Source organism: Capra hircus, chromosome 2 (assembly GCF_001704415.2).
Source record: "Capra hircus breed San Clemente chromosome 2, ASM170441v1, whole genome shotgun sequence".
NCBI classification, from domain to species: Eukaryota; Metazoa; Chordata; class Mammalia; order Artiodactyla; family Bovidae; genus Capra; species Capra hircus.
This window is the reverse complement of record NC_030809.1, coordinates 46767041-46787889: the sequence shown is the minus strand read 5'-3', so window position 1 is coordinate 46787889 and position 20849 is coordinate 46767041. Positions and strand designations below refer to the sequence as shown.

Below are 20849 nucleotides of genomic sequence, written 5' to 3'. Positions count from 1 at the left end.
ATATGAAAATTAAAAAATAACTTTAAAAGAAAAATTATTCAAATCCTTAACAATCATTTTACAGCAAAAAATGCATTTAATTTGAGACATGGGTCAAGGTTAGTGTGTTTGATATGATACAGAGAAGGTCGTTCATTTCTGGCTTGGTTTTGATCTGAGGTCTCAGGATGGTAAAACAGGCCCAGAAGGTTGAGGGTCTCATGTCAACTCTGAATTTCCCCAGGTAATAGAGATGGGACTTCTGAAATTGGAAAATGCCTACAAGTTTCCCAACCTGCGCTGCCGGGGGTGGGCGTGCAGAACCAACCTTCCGTCCAACACGGCTTTGCGAGGGTTCGGCTTTCCCCAGGCAGGGCTGATCACCGAAGCCTGTATCACAGAAGTGGCAGCCAAATGTGGGTTGCCCCCTGAGAAGGTAATGCTGAATTTGTCTCACAAAGGATAATGAATTTTAGAGGTGGGAGGGCCATTGGAGGTCTTCATGTTGAGGAATTTGAGGTCCACGGGGGCTACCTGATTTGCTGGAGTTAACCCAGCTGACTGGTTAATACAGAGCAGGACTCTAGAGTTCAGGGGTCCTTGTCTTACTCAGGTTCCTCCTCAGAAGTCATGGGAGAAGGTACTGAGGCATGAGCACTGGATTCGTTGGTAGTGAGAAGTCTCTATTGGTTGGGGGTATAAGTGCTACCAACAAATTCTGTCAAAGCCTTTTTTCCTCCGCTTCCTTAACATCGCAGGCAGCTGCCATTTGAGTCATTTCGATTACTTAAATGGTCTTCTTTTGGCTCTGAAAGTCTTGGGCCAATATTCATTCACGTGCAAGTTCAGTTCCCTTCCCAGGATGCTGGCATGGCGTTAGGGTGGGAAGACGGTGCACTCTCTGCCCCTTTCACCTCCCCTGTGCCTTCTGCTCAGGTGTTGGGCAGGGAGGAGGAGGAGAACCAGGGCAAACAGACAGCATTTCTGCCACTGGCTTCTCCCAGTAAGCTCTCTGTCCTCTTCTTGGTTAGTTAAAGCCACTCTTTGAGTATGTCATCTCTGGGCTCCCTTTCTGCCAGCTCTCTTAGAAATGGACAGTTCCCTGTGAGAATTAAATTTCCAACTGATCCTGAAGCCCCTGCCTCCTTGCCCACTGCTGCCTGGAAAGCCCAGGTCCCCAGTGCATCCATCTCCTTCTACCCTCCCCCGGCCCAGCGCAGGAGTCTGGGTCCATAGGCCGGAGCCATCGTCTTTCTGCTTTGAACTTGTAGGGAGCCCTTAACCCTCCCTTCCTGGCCGTCTCACCACAGCCTCCTTCCCAGATATTCTGGCACATTGGTAGCGGTTGGAGGAGGATCAGCAAATGACCTCCCTTCATCCCCAGAGATATAGAGGGGAGAGGAGCCATCCTTGAAAACACCGCCTTCTCTCAACAGCTCACTGACATCCAGCTCTCCTTTTATAATGATCTGGGAATTTGGGGAGGGGAAGGTGGGAAGAAGATAGGCCTGTAAGGCTCCTGTCAGCTTGGAGAGTGGCTGGCCCTAACTGCTGAGAACGTGATCAGTGGGGAATATGAGGCACTTGACCTTTTGTTCTCAAAAACTGGTGACTAACAGCCTTCGTTGCCAGTTCATATCTGGGAATTCAGAAAGAATTCTACTCAGTGCTTCCAACGTCCTGAGATAGAATTTTTTTTTATTGGATTTTCATCCTAATTATAAGTTTTAGTTAAACAAACTTTAATATTTTCATGTTTGAAAGTGTGTGGTCTTCTCTTGCCAAAGCATCTGGAAGATATCAGTCATGTGGATCATGTAGGCTGTAACTTAAACTCAGCATTGCCTTTCAACAGACACTCAAAAGTACACCTAGAATTAAAGAGTCTACAGCATATCTAGACTGTACTGAGTTATATAAGAAGCATAAAGAAAGGAGTCCTGCCTTTGAACTTACGCAAGAGCAGCTTCAAAAGCATTTAAGTGCTAATACATTAGATAGAAGGTCTGAGTAGAGGAAGAAGGGAATTTTGAGCTCAGTTTGCGTTTTCTAGAATGAGCAGAATTTGACTAGAAGGACAATGGGTGGAAGAGACTATGTCGGCCAAGTGCCTCCTCAACCCTTTTGATTCCCTTCTCTTTTGTAGGTCCGAACAGTAAACATGTACAAGGAAATTGATCAAACACCCTACAAACAGGAGATTAATGCCAAGAACCTGATCCAGTGTTGGAAAGAATGCATGGCCACATCTTCCTACACCCTAAGGAAAGCAGCTGTGGAGAAATTCAACTCGGAGAATTACTGGAAGAAGAAGGGGCTGGCAATGGTCCCCCTGAAGTTTCCTGTTGGCGTTGGATCAGTTGCTGCTGGTCAGGTGAGTTCTTCACACAGATAAATGCAAAGGTGTTGAGGAAACTTTCCATGAAGGTGGATATGGTTGTGCTCTCCAGTTGTTAAACTTCTCCAGAGTGGTGCTCTGTCCAATAGGTTTTCTCCAGAGGAGACAAGAGCTGCTTTGCCCACTGCACCAGGTTGGTGACAAGCATTCTTGCTAGGAAATTAGGAGACCTGGTATCTACTCTAGGCCCTGGCTTTAAACAGCTGAGTCAGCTCACTCCAGATCACTTAATATAAAATAAGCCTAGGGACCACCCACTTCCTAGGTGGCACTAGTGGTAAAGAATCCACCTACCAATGGAGGAGCTGCAGGAGACTCTGGTTTGATCCCTGGGTCAGGAAGATCCCCTGGAGAAGGGCACAGCAACACACTCCAGTATTCTTGCCTCAAGAATTCCACGGACAGAGGAGCCTGGTGGGCTAGAGTCCATAGGGTCGCAAAGAGTCGGACACCAGCGACCCCTAAGACTCCTCTTCAGCTACTCTGATTCTGTGAGGTAGAAACAGGAAGTGAAGTAAAAACAGGAAACTGCAGGGCGCTCAGTGCCCCTCCCCTTTTTGGTGGTGCTCAGTTGCTAAGTCATGTCTGACTGTGTGCAACCCCATGGACGGCAGCACACCAGGCTTCCCTGTTTGAGCAAACTCCCCATCTCCTGGAGTTTGTTCAAATTCATGTCCATTGGTGATGGTGATGCCATCCAACCATCTCATCCTCTGTCACCACCTTCTCCTCTTGCCCTTAATCTTTCCCAGCATCAGGGTCTTTTCCAGTGAGTCAACTCTCCCCATCAGGTAGACAAAATATTGGAGTTTCAGCTTCAGCATCAGTCCTTCCAATGAATATTCAGAGTTGATTCCCTTTAGGATTGACTGCTTTGATCTCCTTGTTTTCCAAGGGACTCTCAAGAGTCTTCTCCATTACCACAGTTTGAAAGCACCAATTCTTTGGTACTCAGCCTTCCTATGTTCCAACTCTCACATCTGTGCATGACTACTGGAAAAACCATAGCTTTGATAGATGGACCCTTGTTGGCAAAGTGATGTCTCTGCTTTTTAATACACTGTCTACATTTGTCATAGCTTTCCTTCCAAGGAGCAAGTGTCTTTTAATTTCGTGACTGCAGTCACAATCAGCAGTGATTGTGGCTGCCATTACTTAATATCTGCCCTCCATAGGAGGTTATGTCTGTCTCATTTCCCTTATCAGAAATTTATAAAAAAAAATAGATTAAAAAATAACAGTGATTACTGAACACCTACCATGTTGTAAGTTTTTAGATTTTTATTTCATTCAACCTTAAGGGCAACCTATAAGATTTATAGTTTTAATTTAATGATGAGAAGCTGAGGTTCCAAGAGCTTCAATAACTTACCCAGAGTCCCACAGCTGGTGAGAAAGGTGGAATCTGGGCTAGAACTCAGGTCTCAGAGGCCCCATAAGCTGTGCTTTGTCAGCTACATCAAGCTCCCCCCATCCACATTCCCATAGCATCTTCTGATGGGAACTGAAGTGGGATTCAGCTCAGCTGGGAAAAAATCAGACAACTGCCAGCAGTACAGTTGCATCCTCAAAGGCTTCTGAGAAGCTCCGCCGGCCTCTCCCCTCCCCTCCCATCCTTCCCTGAAAACCAGCTTATGTGCTTAAAACATTAAATCAGGGCTGATTCATGGAGGTGAATTGAGGAGTTTGGGATCAGACAGGCTGCTTCCTGGAAGCTGTACACCGAAAGCCTCTGTTCTGAAGAAAACCAAACAGAGGAGGGAACTAGAGCCCCTTCTGTATATGCAGCCCTTGGTGGAGTAATTTGCAATTTCCCACTTGATTTAACCGCTGTCTCCTTTCTGTTGGCTGGTGTGGTTCTGTTTCATGGAAGGCAGAGCTGAAGCCCACGAGATTCATCATCTTGCCCAAGGACATCCAACTAGCGAGTGGTAGAACCAGGACTTGACTTCAGGACTGTGCTCCCGACAGCTGAGGGTATCCAACACCCCTCACTTACATTTATTTATTTCCTAGATGGGGGCACTGAAGCACACACAGTATCTAAAGAACCTCTGTATTCCCAGTGCCTATATATGGCACCTGGCACAGAAACGGGAACTGTTAGTTCGCTCAGTTGCGTCTGACTCTTTGCGACCCCATGGACTGTAGCCTGCCAGGCAAGAATACTGGAGTGGGTTGCCATGCCCTCCTCCAGGGGATCTTCCCAACCCAGAGATCAAGCCCAGGTCTCCTGCACTGCAGGCGGATTCTTTCCCACTGAGCCACCAGGGAAGCCCACTTGGCACAGAGGCAGAACTCAAACGTTTGAAAGGCTGAGACACTTTGGGAACCTGTGGGGTTACCAGAGTACACATCTCACCAGCACGAGCAGTCCTTGGTGGATGGCTTAAATTTCACAGACTAGGTTCCCGGCTGATATTGGAGAGCCATCTGTTCCTGCACACCAGTTGTGCTGATTTCATACACGTTGCTTGGCGGAATTATCTTTGTGGCACTCACAATGAACCAGCCATTGGTACTGCTTGGCTGAACCAAATTTGATATGTTAAGTGGCCCAAGAAGACTGCAGCAGCACATGGGACAGATTACTCAGCCATCTCAGATAGAAAGGCTGCCCTGCCCGCAGGGTCACACAGGGAAGAAATGCAGAGTCCTCTGTGATTGTTGCCCAGTCACGTGTACCAGCTACAAATGTCACCCACAATCAACTTCTGAATTGCTTGCAGAGCTAAGGAGGCCAAATAGAGAATTTACAAGCTTGAGGAACAGCTTGAATGGCTATACCGTTGCCAATTCATTCATCAAACTTTAATGGAGGTACTATGTTACTCTGCACGGGTGCCTTAGGACACTGGGCTTTCCTTCCGGGGTGGGGTGGTTTACATTCCATCAGAGTACAGAGAAGTGCCGCAGAGTGGAGTCCAAGAGCAGCCACTGCAGCTAGCAACCGTTGCTGTCTGGTGCTCAATCCCCCAGGGAAGCCTGCGCCGGCACTCTATAGAGGATATCATTCCTTATCTTTGTTGTTTTGAGAATAAATGGCCAGGAGCACAAGACAGTGTTTCCAGGACTGACTCGTCAACCGACAGGAAAACCTGCTCTGTTGTGTCTGCCCATGATTATTATGACAACGATGCCTTTCCTAAGGTTCTAAGTTTCTCCCTTGGGCAGTGAGTGTATGTGCGTTTGCCATCAGAGAAGGTGCTCCTGTGCCCCCATTTCCTGTGTACATCCCTCGGCTGCTGACCAGGTGGACAGAGCACACGTTCACTGTCAAAGTGCCTGACTTGGAACGATGGTGGCTTCTGAGCATTGTTCACTGGAGTAGTGTGAACCTTCAGATGCCAACGAAGAGGCAGTTCTCCAGGTGGCCCATGGCCCACGGGTGACTATAACAGCCCTTCTTGTGGGCAAAGAAGCCATCTAGGAATACAGTCCTTTCCTTGGGCATATCCAGTGATTGACACCCAATTTGTCAACTTTCACTTTTGACCAGGGTTGTTTAGAGTGGTAGAGGACCCACCTGCCAATGCAGGAGACATAAGAGATGTGGGTTCAATCGCTGGGTCAGGAAGATTCCCTGGAAGAGGGCATGGCAACCCACTCCAATATACTTGCCTGGAGAATCCCCATGAGCAGAGGAGCCTGGTGGGCTACAGTCCATGGGGTCGCAAAGAGTTGGACATGACTGAAGCGAATTAGCACACACCTATGAGTAATATAAGGTTTATTAAAATTTTAGCTTCAGTAAATGGAAATTAGCTTGTTACCAGAATTTTCTGAAGACTTGACTTTTCAAATCCCAGACCATTATACCACTCTCCTTAGAAGCTTAGATATTAAGAAATCTAGCTGGTAGCTTTCAGTGACACCTCTCCTCCCCCCAACCAGCTGACCCAGGAAGCAGCTGCAAAGGTGTGCCTTGTAAGCCTCCTGAACCACAATGGAACCACAAGAAGCATTTTCTCTAGGACCAGTGGCTGTTAGTATTGCTGTTACACTGGAGACTCAGAGAAAAGAAGCCTTTCACATTTTTTGCAGTCTCTTGGGATTTCTCAGTCTCCCAGGCCATCTCCATAGCCCCTAGTGTATGTAGCACAGGCAGGCTTGGCAAGAAGGCACGTTGCTATTGATTGTAGAATATGCTTAGCTTAGAGCCTGGTGTTCTGATCGTAGCAGCCTTTTATTCTATGTTAGCTGTTGTTTCCTTCTGTATCCCTGTGGGCAGCTCTGCAGCTAGATAATATTGCTTCCAAGTTCTTTTCCAACTCTAAAGCCCTGTAATTCTGAGCCAAGGTGATTGCAGGCAGGCTCAGCACATTTTGTAGCAAAAAAAGTAATATCTATCTGCCCCATCTTATTTGGATTTTTATTTTTGCTTATCTATTACACACCTACAACTGTAAGGGTATGTGTTCACTTAAACAAGTCTTTCCCTTCTCCCCCAAACAATCTATGTGTGACTTTGCATTTAAAACAGATGGCCTCTCCCTCAAAACCCCCAAACTTAGATTATTGTTCCACCCTGGGTCAGAGGGATCTTTGAAGGTACCAGGGCCTCAATTGCCCTCCAGAGGAAATAGTAGCGTAAGCAGCGTAAACCTGCCCCAGAGTCACAGCCATCCAGCAACAGGCTGGCCCCGCCCTGCACCACTTGCCCTGGCTCTGCTCAGCGCGATGAGGGAGTTGCCTGTATGTATTGCGGCAGAGATGGAAAGGACAGGTTACTTCCCAAGGGAAATACCTTCTATTTGATAAGATATATGATAATATCAATAAAAAAGATCATAGCAATTGTTTCCTTTTTTTTGCTTAGGCTGCTGCCCTGGTTCACATTTATCTGGATGGGTCTGTGCTGGTGACTCACGGTGGAATTGAAATGGGGCAGGGGGTCCACACTAAAATGATTCAGGTAAGAATGCAAGTCATTGGATGAAGCTGGATGTGTGCTTGTGGATATGTGTATAAGGGAGAAACGAGGGGTATACATTTTCTATTCCAAAATAAAAAGGATAGGAGACTTTAACTTTGACTGCTTCAACGACTAAGCTCTTCACAGAAACGGGGTAATCAAGCCAGTTCTGTAACTGACCCTCCTAAAAGAATGTGGCAGAATAGGCTGTGGTTGTCTTATTGCTAAAGAAGGTCGTAGATCATTTGCTGCTTCCCTTTGAATGTATTAACAAATGTGTTGGGGTTTCTGTTTTTTTTTGAAACTTTGCTGAGAAATAAAAAGATGTGTAAATTCTGATGCATTGCATTATTTTTTGCCATTTTTATAGTAGGACTCTGAACAACTGGTGATATAAAGCACATTTGATAATTCTAACCAAACTATCACTTTTCTTTTGGCTCAATTATTTTAGAATAAGTTTTTGCTGTTTCTATTTTGATAATAATTATAATATTACAGATTATAAAACATTTGAAAAGGAAACCTTTTTTTTTTAACCCCGCACACTTTTACCAGTTAGCAGTAAGTGGTAAAAGTGTTTTGTGGTTTTTCTAGTTTGACTTTTTTTCTTTTTCAATGACTTTGACTTTCCTTTTCCAAAAAACCACAAGCACTCTGTTTGCATAATTTTGTATCTTGGTTTTTTCCACCTATCTTGGTATAGAAGGAGCATTTCCTCCTGTCATTAAGGATTTTTTGCAATCATAATTTTTAACGTTGCATGTGGATGTATGTATAATTCACTTAACCATCCCCAGTTGTTAAACACTCTAGTGGACACTTTTGTCCATAAGCCTGTGATCAAATCAATGACTGTTTTTTAAAATAAGTTGTCAGGAATGGAATTACTGGGTCATAGAATAAACCTTAAATCATTTGGCACTTATTACCAAATTGTTTTCCAGAAAGTATCCATCATATTATACCACTAGCCAACATTCTATGTTACGGACTGTTAAAAAAAAAAATCCTAGATAATGTGATAGATGAAATTACCTCATTATTGCTTTAATTTGCACTTTTCTGATTATAGGGGTGCTGATTATATATTTTCTTTCATGTTATCACTGGCTTGAGAATTGTCTGGTCATTGCTTTTTCCCTCTCTGAGGTGAGATTTAAGTGTTTTCCTTATTGAGCCACCAGAAACCTGTCTGTTCTAAGCCTATACACTTTGTGCAGACAGTCTTCTGAGAGCCAGTGACAGGGAGGGTTCTGTATACTTATGCCGTTGCCCTAGTTGTTGGCAAACTCTACTAAGCCATACTGCTAGCGGGAAAGAGAATCTGGGACCAGCTGAGACTAGTAGTATGATTTTTGCTCCATCACTAAACGCAAAGGAAGAATGTAACAGCCAGCTAAGTCCTTATGCCAGCCAATGGCACTGGCACCATTTACTTCTGGGATCTCAAGTTGGCACTGTTGCTTTGACAAGGCCATTGTCCTTTCTCTTTCTGGAGCATCTCCAGAAATCTGGATAAAGCATCTCCTCTCTGATGAAGTCAGCTTTGCTGGAACTGTGCAGAGGTGTAAGAGAGGCCTCAAAGGTGTTGATTTCATGATGATGAAGTTATAAAGCATTTCTTCCTGCCTTGACTTTGGAGGGCTCACCTCCTCTACAGGGTGCTTTTGTACAAAAGAAAGTCAAAGAAGAAAGCGTGTTCAGGGCTGCAGGGGCCAGACCAGCTGCAGGGTTTTAGACAAGAGGGACTTCTTGTGGCTGGAGGGACTCATGGTCCTGTCACTGGTCTCTGCTGGGTGTGGAGGGCTCCACATACATGCTACCATGGGGTATATGCCCAGGTCTATGCCTAACCCAAGAAAAGTGAAAGATCTCTTCCAAAATCCAGGTGGTGAGTCGTGAGTTAAAGATGCCGCTGTCCAGTATCCACCTCCGGGGAACAAGCACAGAAACCATACCTAATACAAATCCCTCTGGAGGTTCTGTAGTGGCTGATCTCAACGGGTTGGCAGTAAAGGTAAAAATCATTCATTGGGGCCTAGATCATGAACCCCATCAAGGCTGGAGCTCAGGAGATGTTGAGAATCCATCCAGTTCTTGTCTCCTTCCCACCCCTCTTGGGGAAAACTGAGCCTTCCCCCAGGTTGGGGGCTCAATCAGTGTTCAGCACTGGCCACACTCCAGAGTGGAAAATGCCACCCCCTTTTTCCCTCACTCCTGACAGCTCACTGATCCCCACATCCTAATCCATTCTGCCGAGAAATCTCTCTTTCTGGTTCCAGGTAGCAGTATCATGGCTGTTTTGGTTCAAGCTCATGCCTCTTGCCAGGGCCATCGCAAGGCTCTGTCTGTCCACCCCAGTTTCCCTGCCTTTCACTCTCGCTTCCCGCAGCCAGAGAAAGCTTCCCCACAAAATAAATCTGACCACATTGTGCTTACAAATGGTGGCCAGTAGTTTGCCAACAGTTTTTCTATTAAGTTCTGAGGTCTCAACAGGGCTGTACAAGGCCCCCATCCGAGGTGATCTGTCTTTAAGACTAGCTTGTGCTTCACCCCTACCCCCATGAGACTTTTCTCATCACCTCTTACAGGATTGGTCTCTTCCTTCTCCGTGTTCCATGGGCCTCTTAAATAAGCCTATGTAAGGTCACTTATCATGTGGTTTTGAAGTTGGTGTTTATGATCATAATTTTAACTGAAAATTTTCCCTAGGATGCTTGTCAGACTCTTCTAAAACGCCTTGAACCCATCATCAGCAAGAATCCCAGAGGCACTTGGAAGGATTGGGTAAGAATTACTGTTTCTGTGTGTAATGTTAGAAAAAAAAGTAGAGAGGAGAGTGAGAGAGGAATCTGTGAGTCAAATATCAGCGGAAAGGGCACATTAAAAGGTATTACACTTACATTATGATCGAGGCCTTTGGCTTTTGGCTCTCAGCATGTGGAAATCTTATCATAGGATAATGGCAGAACTCCTGCATCTGGGACAATTCTCTGTTAGAGAACAGAAGGTTCCTCTTGTTTTAAGCGAGAATTAATATTTCTTCCTAAGGAATCTAGGTATTTTCTTGATAATAGCTGTCAATCTGTTCTCTTTTTGGGGGGTTCTATTGTTCCTAAAATTGGAAGATAATACCAGAGTCACTCTGTAAAAGTAAAAGTCATATAAGCACTCATTTAGAAATAGAAAGCCAAGCCATTTGGGTATATATTCAACTGCTCCCTTTGATCTACTTACAATCTAGTTGGACAGGAAGACACATTCTAAAATCAACTAAGAAACCATTCAGAATAATGGGTTTTAAAGTACCAGATGGTGTGGAATGGATACCCACTGAAGACTGGGTGTATCTGTCATACCGACAGTTCTAGGATGTTAAGTCACGTTAAAGCACTGGTCTGGAGGAAACAACATTGGGAAATCTTACTTAGAAATGGTCCTGCTATTCCATAGAGTTAGGACTCATTCTGTAATTCATATTAATGAGCGCTCTCAATCCTTTCTGGGCATCTTTATTTCTGCCCTCTGCCCAGTGCTGCCTGAGAGAGTCTGACTGGAGAAAGATGGAGTGCAAGCAAGTCCATCTTCCACCATAATGGAATGCTGCCCCCTATCCCATTTTCTTCTGTGATGGTTGCACTTCTCACCTTTTTCTTTCTCAGACCTAAATTGCATCCTTTTGTATCTTAGTCAGCTGTGTACGCTGCAGAGTCAGGAGAACTTTTAGTGTAAATGGTATGACTCAGCAAGATTGTACCCATCTCTCAGTCTACTATGGACAGTGAAAGTGAGAGTCGCTCAGTTGTTTCTGACTCTTTGAGACCCCGTGGACCATACCATCCATGGAATTCTGCAGGCCAGAATACTGGAGTGGGTGACTGTTCCTTCTCCAGGGGACCTTCCCAGCCCAGGGATTGAACCCAGGTCTCCTGCACTGCAGGCAGATTCTTTACCAGCTGAGCCACCAGAGAAGCCCAAATGGGTACTTGATAATAAAATTAAATATCTGACCACCTTTGGTTTCCTGAAAGGTTCCATGTTAATAGGCTAAGTCTTTCCAGGTGACTGGATGAAATTCTTCACAAACAGAACATGTGTTGCCAACAGTAGTCCAGTCTATAAGTGTAAATTACTGTGAGAGTCATTTATTATGGTGATATGCACTGAACAAATGCCGTTCCTGTAAGCACTGAACCACAAATTACCTATAGAAGGTGGAAAATGCTGAAAGGAATACATTAATGTTGGTCCTTCCGTGTTTTCACTCCTGATCGCTTTATTTAACACAAAGCAAAATTAAAATGTGAACCACAAATTACCTATAGAAGGTGGAAAATGCTGAAAGGCATACATTAATGTTGGTCCTTCCGTGTTTTCACTCCTGATCGCTTTATTTAACACAAAGTAAAATTAAAATATGAGTCTTGAGTGACTATTACTTTAAACATCTTTATTGTATCACATTGTACTCTTTTTTTTTTTTCCCCAGGCACAGGCTGCCTTTAATGAAAGCATTAGTCTCTCAGCTACTGGATACTTCAGGTAAATAGTCCTTTTGATCATATGCTATGGAAAACAGCAGCAGTATTTGAAAGGAGAGTTTCATTTATGTTTGTACTTTTGGCAAAAAATGATTTTGTACCTTCTGTTAACCCACTGTCATAAGAACTTTTAGCTGCTACCTAACCCAGATGTTAGAAAGCCTGGGGAAAAATAGACATACAAATAAAATACAGTTGAATCGATGATTCAAATCATTCAGTTCAGTTCAGTCGCTTAGTCGTGTCCGACTCTTTACAACCCCATGAACCACAGCATTCCAGGCCTCCCTGTCCATCACCAACTCCCAGAGTCCACCCAAACCCATGTCCATTGTGTCGGTGATGTCATCCAACCATCTCATCTTCTGTCGCCCCCTTCTCCTCCTGCCCCCAATCCCTCCCGACATCAGGGTCTTTTCAAATGAGTCAGCTCTCCTCATCAGGTGACCAAAGTTTTGGAGTTTCAGCTTCAACATCAGTCCCTCCAATGAACACCCAGGACTGATCTCCTTCAGAATGGACTGGTTGGATCTCCTTGCAGTCCAAGGGACTCTCAAGAGTCTTCTCCAACACCACAGTTCAAAAGCATCAATTCTTTGGCGCTCAGCTTTCTTTATAGTCCAACTCTCACATCCATACATGACTACTGGAAAAACCATAGCCTTGATTAGACGGACCTTTGTTGGCAAAGTGATGTCTCTGCTTTTTAATATGCTGTCTAGGTTGGTCATAACTTTCCTTCTAAGGAGTAAGCGTCTTTTAATTTCATGGCTACAGTCACCATCTGCCGTGACTTTGGAGCCCAGAAAAGTAAAGTCAGCCACTGTTTCCCCATCTATTTCCCATGAAGTGATGGGACCAGATGCCATGATCTTAGTTTTCTGAATGTTGGGAAAGCCAACTTTTTCACTCTCCTCTTTCACGTTCATCAAGAGGCTCTTTAGTTCCTCTTCACTTTCTGCCATAAGGGTGGTGTCATCTCCATATCTGATGTTATTGATATTTCTCCCAGACATCTTGATTCCAGCTTGTGCTTCTTCCAGCCCAGCATTTCTCATGATGTACTTTGCATATCAGTTAAATAAGTAGGGTGACAATATACAGCCTTGATGTACTCCTTTTCCTATTTGGAACCAGTCTGTTGTTCCATGTCCAGTTCTTACTGTTGCTTCCTGACCTGCATACAGGTTTCTCAAGAGGCAGGTCAGGTGGTCTGGTATTCCCATCTCTTCCAGAATTTTCCACAGTTTCTTGTGATCCACAGAGTCAAAGGCTTTGGCATAGTCAATAAAGCAGAAATAGCTATTTTTTTGGAACTCTCTTGCTTTTTTGATGATCCAATGGATGTTGGCAATTTGATCTCTGGTTCCTCTGCCTTTTCTAAAACCAGCTTGAACATCTGGAAGTTCATGGTTCATGTTTTGCTGAAGCCTGGCTTGGAGAATTTTTGCATTATTTTACTAGCATGTGAGATGAATGCAATTGTGCGGTAGTTTGAGCATTCTTTGGCATTGCCTTTCTTTGGGATTGGAATGAAAACTGACCTTTCCCAGTCCTGTGACCACTGCTGAGTTTTCCAAATTTGCTGGCATATTGAGTGCAGCACTTTCACAGCATCATCTTTTAGGATTTGAAATAGCTCAACTGGAATGCCATCACCTCCACTAGCTTTGTTTGTAGTGATGCTTCCTAAGGCCCACTTGACTTCACATTCCAGGATGTCCAGCTCTAGGTGAGTGATCACACCATTGTGATTATCTGGGTCATGAAGATCTTTCTTGTACAGTTCTTCTGTGTATTCTTGCCCCCTCTTCTTAATATCTTCTGCTTCTGTTAGGTCCTTACCATTTCTGTCCTTTATTGAGCCCATCTTTGCATGAAATGTTCCCTTGGTATCTCTAATTTTCTTGAAGAGATCTCTAGTCTTTCCCATTTTATTATTTTCCTCTAATTCTTTGCATTGAACTCTGGGGAAGGCTTTCTTCTCTCTCCTTGCTATTCTTTGGAACTCTGCATTCAAATGGGTATATCTTTCCTTTTCTCCTTTGCCTTTCGCCTCTCTTCTTTTCACAGCTATCTCTTACAAATAGGCCTTACGCCACCTCAGACAGCCATTTTGCTTTTTTGCATTTCTTTTTCTTCATAGTGAGAAGTATGAAGAGTTCCCTGGGAGTTGCCAAGGAAGGAGTGGTTGACGTTGTGTTGAAAACTCACTGTGTCCCTTAACTTAAGAAATGAAGGAAAAGGGATGCAAATTCAATCTATAGTAAGATAAATACCATTGTCTAGATTGGCAAAAAAATGAGAAATTTAACAGTATCTATGTGTTTGTTGTCAAGATGTGGAACAATTAGAACTCAGAAACTTTGGAAAGCAATCTATCAAATTATTTTAATGGAGAGTGAAAGACATCAGGCAGCAGAGAGATATAGAGAGTCGCACCTGATTGTCTCTCTTTGCCAATTCTTGTGGGAATCTGAGGGCACTGGCAGGGATAAGCCCCTCCAGGCTAGGAGGAGAGGAGGAGAGAAGGGTAGAAAGTACTGGCCAGCTGCTGGCCTATGCTTCCCTTCTACCATGACATTCATTTGGTGTCCTTAAAGAAGAGTTGGGAACAGAGCAGTCCTTGGCGCCTGATGGAGAGACCGGAGTGCTGGCAAAGAATGGGAGCCAGGGGGCCTGGCCCCACCTACAGAAGGCTGAACCCTGGGGCCAGAAAGAGAAACCGACAAGGGTGCACCTTTGATGTAGTATTTGGTATAAAATCCAGTTGGAACTCCCCAAGCCTGATTACGACAAAATTACATGACCCCGTATTAACCCAAAACAATAGGATAAATATCCAAACGATCAACAGTTAACTTCCAAGCCTAGGGAGTTAGTGGTAGGGACTGGTTTCCTGTTTTTATCAGACAAAGCAGGTTTAATAAGAAAGAAGTAAATATCTATTCATTCCACAGCTTTACTCCTTATATTATGTGCTGCACATCTTTGAATCACAAGTGTACTCCTCTCGTTTTTGCTGGGTGTGCAAACTGGGCACAGCTCCTCATGGGTCTGTTTAATTATTGTGGTCTGCAATGAAGGGACTTGATCGTTTAACAATACTCCTCAAAAATTCTGTTTCCTCCAGGGGTTATGAGTCGAACATAAACTGGGAGACGGGTGAAGGCCACCCTTTCGAATACTTTGTTTATGGAGCAGCCTGTTCCGAGGTTGAGATAGACTGCCTGACAGGTGCTCATAAGGTCAGTACCAATTTGGGAAGGTCTTCGTCTGTCTGAGCACTAGAAAAGCACCACGTAATTGGCTAAGGATAGTTTCTCTGTATTACCAAAGGAAATAGGAGCTCAGCAATCACCTTGGTGCAATGGTTAGAAAGCAACTGGCAGCCTCTCTTCTTTATGTCCTTGCCCTCTTAAATGGGCAAAGGTGTCCCTGCCAGCCTGGCTGGGCCTGCTATCCTCTTCCTCCTCTGTAGGTTATCAGAGAACTTTTGGTTACCAAGCTATAATGTTAGATTTAGTCTCTCCTCTGCTCTAAAAATTCATAATCTAAAATGGCAGTTTTTGCTGATGAACGCTGAGTTCTTGATTCAGAAGCATCACCCAGCCAGCTGGACTCTGAGGGCAGAGTGTGGTGGTGGCCAGGAAGTTTTGCAACAAGGATCAGGAGGGCCATAAACATTTCCTGTTTTCTGTGGCATGTGTTTTTGTTGTAGTGGATTTAACCGAATACATTACATCCCTCAGCTGGAATCAAAGCCAAGTAAATATTTTTCTCTCCTGTTGTTTGCAAGGAGAAAAAGAAGACTACTTAAGCTGCATGAGTCTTTACATAACTTTGAAGTTATACATAATAAACTTTGTTGCTTCTTTTTACTGAAATATAATGTGTCTCAACTTTGTCTTCCCAAATTGTATTCATCAAACTAAACATTTTTACTTGTTTTTAATTACTAGAACATCAGAACAGACATTGTCATGGATGTTGGCTACAGTATAAATCCAGCCCTTGACATAGGCCAGGTATGTGGAACTAATGTGCCTCTCTCCTTGTTTGTAAAAGTCAGCACTGCTGGGGGGTCTGCCAGGAAAACATTCCATTAGCTTATTCATCTTCTTTTTTAAAAATATTTATTTATTTATTTGTTTCCAATATTTTTGTGTGTGTTTATTTTTTAATATTTATTATTTAGCTGTTCCAGGTCTTAGTTGTAGCATGTAGGATCTTTAGTTGCAGCATGCAGGGTCTTGTTCCCTGACCAGGAAACAAACCTGGGTCCCCTGCATTGGGAAGGTGGAGTCTCAGCTACTGGACCAACATAAAAGTCCCCAATTCATCGCCTTCTTGTGTTTGTGTGTGTGTGTTAATCACTCAGTAATGTCTGACTCTTTGCAGTTCCATGGACTGTAGCCCGCCAGGCTCCTCTGTCCATGGGATTTCCCAGGCAAGAATACTGGAGTGGGTTGCATTTCCTTCTCCAAGGGGTCTTCCTGACCCAGGGATCAAACCCGGGTCTTCTGGACTGCAGGTGGTCTCCTGCATTGCAGGTGGATTCTTTACCAGCTGAGCCACTAGAGAAGCCCACCCATCATTTTCTCATTCTCTCCCTTTAGTCAGAATCTTTCTGTTCAGGACAGCCGTAGAGCTCAAACCTCTTATTGTCTAAAACATGGAAGGGAACAAAGGTGCTGTAGGTAGTTTTTGAAGAAATGCGCAGTCTGTAACTGGTGAGCTTGAAAGAGCAGCACTGAGCCTAGAGGTAGCAGCAGGAACCCCCCATCTATGGGCTGGAAGTAGGATCCAGGACTCAGTGCTGAGTCCAAGGAAGGGGATGGTCTCTGGCTTCAAGGTTGAGCTAACAAACATCAGATAGTTACAGCACAGCTGTTGATGGGTAGCCTATTTTGCCCACAGATATTTTATAATTTAAATTTGAAATAATTAACAAGATTGAAGAATCACAAGCTGTTTTACATGAATTTTCACGTGTCTAGCATCTCTTGGATACACAGAAAATTTGCCAACACTGGAGCTACCTTTCCCCAAGGAAAAGTCTATTGGCTGCATCTTTAGAGAGTCACATGCTCTCTGGAAGCTTCCCTCACTTTCTCTATCTGCCTTGGCACCAGTGGGCCGTTCAGCTTCCTATTTCCAATGGAGGACGTAGTCAGAGGGACCCTCTGATTAGGACCTTGACAGGAGAGTGGGAAGAACTTATGGATTGGAGGAGTCAAAGCAGGCAAAGAATGAGCAGGAAGAGGTATTCTGGGTAGGAGGAAAATGGAGGGAATCAACCTAAAGAAAGAGCTGAGATTCTGCATACCTTGTGTTCAGGGCTGGCAGTGAGGATAAGCTGATAGCAGCAGTCACCTGTGTGACAGGGGCGGGATGTGAGGCTGGAGGTAGGGAGTGAAAGAGGGTCATGTTAGTAGAAACCTCCCGAGACAGCTGGAAGGGACTTGGCCCGGGAAGGGACTTAACAGCTGGGAGGGACTTGGCCTGGGGAGCGCTCTGAAGTGTTAGAAAGACTGTTCTAACATTGTGGTGGAGAAGAACATCTCTGCTAGTAGACAGAAGTGAGGATGGAGAAAATGTGGCTGCAGGAAGGAAGGAAGGGAAGAGAAGACCCAGAAATCAGAAGCCTGCATGAAATGGTAATTTCATCCATGTGCTGACGTCTAAGAGCTGGAGCCTTTTAAAGCTGTAAAGGAAGCTCAGGGAGCACACAGTTCAAACCCTTCATGTTACGATCGAGGAGACAGTCCAGAGATGTGAGGCCAGCCAGCTGATGAGCGAGGGGTTGGGGGTGAGCTGCCAGGGTTCCAGAGCCTTGAGAGTCTCTCCTGGGGTGCTGAAGTCTATGGGCAAACTGTCAGAGAGAGTTTCACCTGCCTCGTAGGCAGAAAAAAATCAAGATGTTTGGCTACAGGTTCTCTGAGGGCTCTTCTGGAGCTGCAGCTTTAATGCCAGGCTGAGATTCAAACTCACATTCTTTGACTGAATTTAGCGCTCAAGGGAGATGTTCAGACATGCTCTAAAGTGAACTTGTAAGTAAACTTTCGGAGACAGGCTCCAAAATATGCAGAGAACCCTCTTAAACTACATTTTTAAAATTCAGGCAAACAGCATGAAGTTGAAATGCTGCTATTGGCTGTATTTTGTCATATATGGAATTTTTCTTTTTTGCCTCAGATTGAAGGTGCATTTATTCAAGGCATGGGACTTTATACAATAGAGGAACTGAATTATTCTCCTCAGGGTGTCCTGTACACCCGGGGCCCGAACCAGTATAAAATCCCTGCCATCTGTGACATCCCCATGGAGCTGCACATTTCTTTGTTGCCTCCCTCTGAAAACTCGAATACCCTGTATTCGTCTAAGGTAAGCTGTGCTCCATGAATAAATGAGTGTTTATGTGATAGCTGTGCTGGGAGGGAGGGGCTACATTAATCTCTTGGTTGATTGGGTTTTTTTTTTTTTCTTTCTGGGAGTGCAGGGGGAAAAGCCTGATTAAACATTTTAACTTTAAAGTAATTAAACATTATAAATTTCTTTAAAAATACTCCAAATTGTGAACAGAAACTACTATTATCATCAGGTTGCATCTGATTTTTCATCTTCATGCCAGGAATCAGCCTCATGCCTCTATCTTCTCTCTCCCTTTGGGGTCATTTCCTTCCGCTGGAATCCTCAGAATAGAAATACTGACCTAAAAGAATGGATTAGTTTTTTAAAGGAAAAAAAGTTACATATGTAATATTTAATGTATGCATACATGCACATATGTATTCATAGATGTGCATGTACATGAGATACATACATTCATACACACACACACACACACACACACACACACACACACACACACACATACAGAGAAAGAGAGAGAGTCATAATCTAGTTGACTTGTTTCCCTACCAGGGTCTGGGAGAGTCTGGGATATTCCTGGGGTGCTCAGTGTTTTTTGCCATCCACGATGCAATAAGTGCAGCACGACAGGAGAGAGGCCTGCCTGGCCCACTGAAGCTCAACAGCCCACTGACTCCAGAGAAGATTAGAATGGCCTGTGAAGACAAGTTCACAAAAATGGTACGTTCTGCTCCAACGAGTCTGAATTTTTTCCCCTGTGCTTGTAGCTAAGTTTCATTAGCCCACCATGGTGGTTTTCCATGGAAGAAAGGTTGACAGGAATCTGAAGACAACTGAGAGAGACAGCAGCCTGCCTGCAGTGGGGTCATTTCTACACCATTTAAAAAGAAAAGTTCAGTCTTCATTCGGCAATTGTATGCTCCTCCTTGGTTTTGTTCCCTTCCCAGGACACATTAGTCAGAAGTTCAGGAACTATGCTCTGAGCCCAAGAAACCCAGGCCAAGAATATGGGCCACCCCAACATTCTTAACTTCCTCTACCCAAGCCATGGGAGTTTGTGCAGTTCCTGATCAGAACCCCAGAGAGGGAGGGATCCTTTCCCTCCCCCCAGTAGCAAGAATTCCTCCTGCAACACCCTGGTCAAGCAAACATCTCCACTCTCCGTGGGCATTTTCAGTGATGGGATTTTTAACTGTGGGAGAAGGTCATGCCATTCAGAGTGACCCCTTTAACTATAAACACGTTATTCCTTAAATTGAGGGGCGAGCCCTGTTCTATATAACCTCTCGTGACGGCTCTTCACGGTACCCCTTAAAGCTCTTCCAGAGCCCCGGGAATCACCTCTTCAGTCTGGAGAAGCAGATGCTGACTCCACCTGTCCCCTTTCCCTCTTCAAGCCTGAAATGACTCTCCCAGCTGCCCTGCCAGCCCCGCCCTTGGTCTTCTCCTGGACTCCCTGTGTTTCTCCTGCTGCCATGGAAGGCTCTCTCATTGTCCTGGTCACCCTCTGGGTGGTTTTTATCCTGTTTTATAATCTGCTCGTTTTCACATGACGTGAACATCTTCCAAGTTGCAAACATGCAAATTTGTCTTTTTATTCCAGATTCCAAGAGATGAACCTGGATCCTATGTTCCTTGGAGTATACCCATATGAATCAAATACAAACCTCTGAAGAGGGGGTGATTCTTCCAACAAAGCAATCTATCCAGTCTCAGTGCTCTAGTGTGATAGGTCTGAAAGACAAATTTTCACAGTTCAGAAATCATTTCACAGAGTATTGCTTTTATAGGATGCTGATTTTAAATGTTCTAGTTAGAGTCTGATGGATATGCTTAAGCAATTTAGAAACCATATTTTAAATGGCATAAATGCTAACTGATTTCCTCTACAATGATATTCTTTATTATTCTGTCCTTTACTTGGACCCATCCAGCTGAATAGAATGGAAGATGATGATTTGTATGTGATTCATAGTTGTCTTGCATCCACCAACAGAAATTATACTGTTTAGTAAAAGGCAATTTTCTAAATAATTTTATTAGTGTGAAATGTAAAGTTGTCATTTTCTTGTCCCCATTTGCTTTTCCCCATCTGCTGTCAGAATGGATAGCAGGTACTATATGGAACCAAAAATAAAAACAGATAAATTGAACTTCATCAAAACTAAAAGCTTTGGTGCTTCAGAAGACACTTTGAGAAACTGAAAAGACGAACCACAGAATATGGGGAAATATTTGCAAATAATATGTCTGATAAAGATCTGCAGCTGCTACTGATAAATTGCTTCAGTCGTGTCCAACTCTGTGTCACCCCATAGACGGCAGCCCACCAGGCTCCCCCATCCCTGGGATTCTCCAGGCAAGAACACTGGAGTGGGTTGCCATTTCCTTCTCCAATGCATGAAAGTGAAAAGTGAAAGTGACATCACTCAGTCGTGTCTGACTCTTCGCGACCCCATGGATTGCAGCCTACCAGGCTCCTCCATCCATGGGATTTTCCAGGCAAGAGTACTGGAGTGGGGTGCCATTGCCTTCTTCAGATAAAGATCTAGTGTGCAGAATATCAGAATATATTTTAAAACGCTTGCAACACAACAATAAAAAGATAAATAACTCAAATTTTAAATGAGCAAAGGAA

The 20849-nt window shown here is 44.2% G+C and overlaps 1 protein-coding gene across 1 annotated transcript in view; it reads left to right on the top strand.

The window, feature by feature from the left end:
* LOC102187632 (aldehyde oxidase 1) overlaps positions 1 to 20369 on the top strand; it is a 69996-nt gene extending 49627 nt beyond the window's left edge. Inside the window, exons 25-35 of the mRNA XM_005676339.3 lie at positions 224 to 415; positions 2126 to 2353; positions 7197 to 7292; positions 9184 to 9312; positions 10008 to 10082; positions 11785 to 11837; positions 14970 to 15084; positions 15799 to 15864; positions 18035 to 18223; positions 18764 to 18931; positions 19815 to 20369. Of these exons, the coding sequence (XP_005676396.1) occupies positions 224 to 415; positions 2126 to 2353; positions 7197 to 7292; positions 9184 to 9312; positions 10008 to 10082; positions 11785 to 11837; positions 14970 to 15084; positions 15799 to 15864; positions 18035 to 18223; positions 18764 to 18931; positions 19815 to 19865 (1362 nt within the window). The 3' untranslated portion in view covers positions 19866 to 20369. The remainder of the gene's footprint in view (positions 1 to 223; positions 416 to 2125; positions 2354 to 7196; positions 7293 to 9183; positions 9313 to 10007; positions 10083 to 11784; positions 11838 to 14969; positions 15085 to 15798; positions 15865 to 18034; positions 18224 to 18763; positions 18932 to 19814) is intronic.